Here is a 1371-nt window from a genome sequence, read left to right as displayed (position 1 = left end):
CTGGGTGGCAAGGAAACCCAGGATGGGAAGAATGCAGGGAACAGAGGCAGCTGAACCAAAATAGCACCAGGCTGGACTTCCACCCCATAATTACAGACAGAACCCCCTTCAGGGCTGCCTGGAGCTGGGCTCAGATGGTTTAGCCACAAGCTCTACCCACTCTGGAGAGGGCTCTGACCTTGTCCTCTGATCCTCCAACCCTGGGAAAAGTTCTGCCCTTCTCAAACTGCAGACCAGGAATGCACCTGAACTCCCACGTGCTTCAAGCACTGACCATCAGAAAGTAAGTGCTGATAACACAGAAAATAAGAATTATAAACATCAGTCACAGAGATCTGCAGGTTCAGTACAAAACCATTTCTTAAAAATGATTTATTTAAAAAAAACCACTCCACAAAACCCTTCATGTTTATGGTTTCTGCTCAGTGCTGGCACCACCGAGACAGTTAGCAGGAAAAACTGAGTTGTAGGACACAAAACCAGGAGGCTGCAGAGTCCACGGGCTAAAGAGTGAGGACTAATCCATGTGAAGGAGCACGCTGTACTCCCGAGGAGGAGAACAACATGTGGAGGGATCCATGCAGTGCAGGCAGAGTCCATCCCAGCCAGGACAGCAGGAAGCAGCCCTGGGTCCATCACTCCAAGCATCCACTCTGCACAGCTCGGCTGTGGGCTGATTCACCTCCCACATTTCGCTGTCACACTTTGGATTCCGGGCTCTTTGTGGACTTTCCCGCCAGTTTCTCCTTCTCTGGCTCTGCCTTTGTCTCCTCTGCCTGGCTGGCTTCCCTCTCCTGCTTCCTGAGGATCACATACACGGTCATGAAGCACAGGAAGGCGCCCACCTCGAAGAAGAACTGCAGCCCCAGGTACCTGTGGGTGCAGACACAGCGGGTCAGGGCAGCAGGGAGGGTCCTGAGAGCTCCAAGCAGCACCCCTGGGACTCTGGGGAGGCTGTTCCAGGCACGGCCTCTGGCCCAGAGCAGGGAGCTGTCCTGGAGTCACCCTCCATGGTCCGGGGGCAGGGGAGCGCCCCTGGGTGTTCCCAGTGCTTGGCACAGGGTTTATCCCGCGGTCCCTGTGTCCCTACCTGTGCCTGAAGAGGGTATTGTCGTAGTATCTGCAGGCTGCCCTGCGCTCGCACCGCCTCTCCCACAGCACGCAGCTGGTGTCGATGGCGCTGCCGTACAGCACCGGGCCCGGCATCCACGCTGCAACAGCACAGCGTCAGACTGGCCTGCCCTGCCCTCAGACCCCCCAAAACAGGTACCAGGGGCCACAGACACCCCAAAACCATGGCACTGAGGGCAACAGCCCAAGCCACGGCCCCAGAGGCCACAGCCCAAACCATGGACCCCGGGGCCATAGCCA

At 57.1% G+C, this 1371-nt stretch overlaps 1 protein-coding gene across 1 annotated transcript in view; it reads right to left on the bottom strand.

The window, feature by feature from the left end:
• Positions 1–336: 336 nt before the first annotated feature.
• The window catches only part of SLCO2B1 (solute carrier organic anion transporter family member 2B1), a 29570-nt gene continuing 28535 nt past the window's right edge, over positions 337–1371 (bottom strand). Inside the window, exons 14-15 of the mRNA XM_005430425.2 lie at positions 1091–1211; positions 337–873 (exon numbers count right to left, since the gene is read on the bottom strand). Coding sequence (XP_005430482.1) covers positions 699–873; positions 1091–1211 — 296 coding nt within the window. The 3' untranslated portion in view covers positions 337–698. The remainder of the gene's footprint in view (positions 874–1090; positions 1212–1371) is intronic.

The sequence above is a fragment of the Geospiza fortis genome, unplaced genomic scaffold (genome assembly GCF_000277835.1).
Source record: "Geospiza fortis unplaced genomic scaffold, GeoFor_1.0 scaffold1532, whole genome shotgun sequence".
NCBI lineage: Eukaryota > Metazoa > Chordata > Aves > Passeriformes > Thraupidae > Geospiza > Geospiza fortis.
Note: the sequence above shows the minus strand (reverse complement) of the source record. Positions and strands in the feature narration are given on the sequence as shown.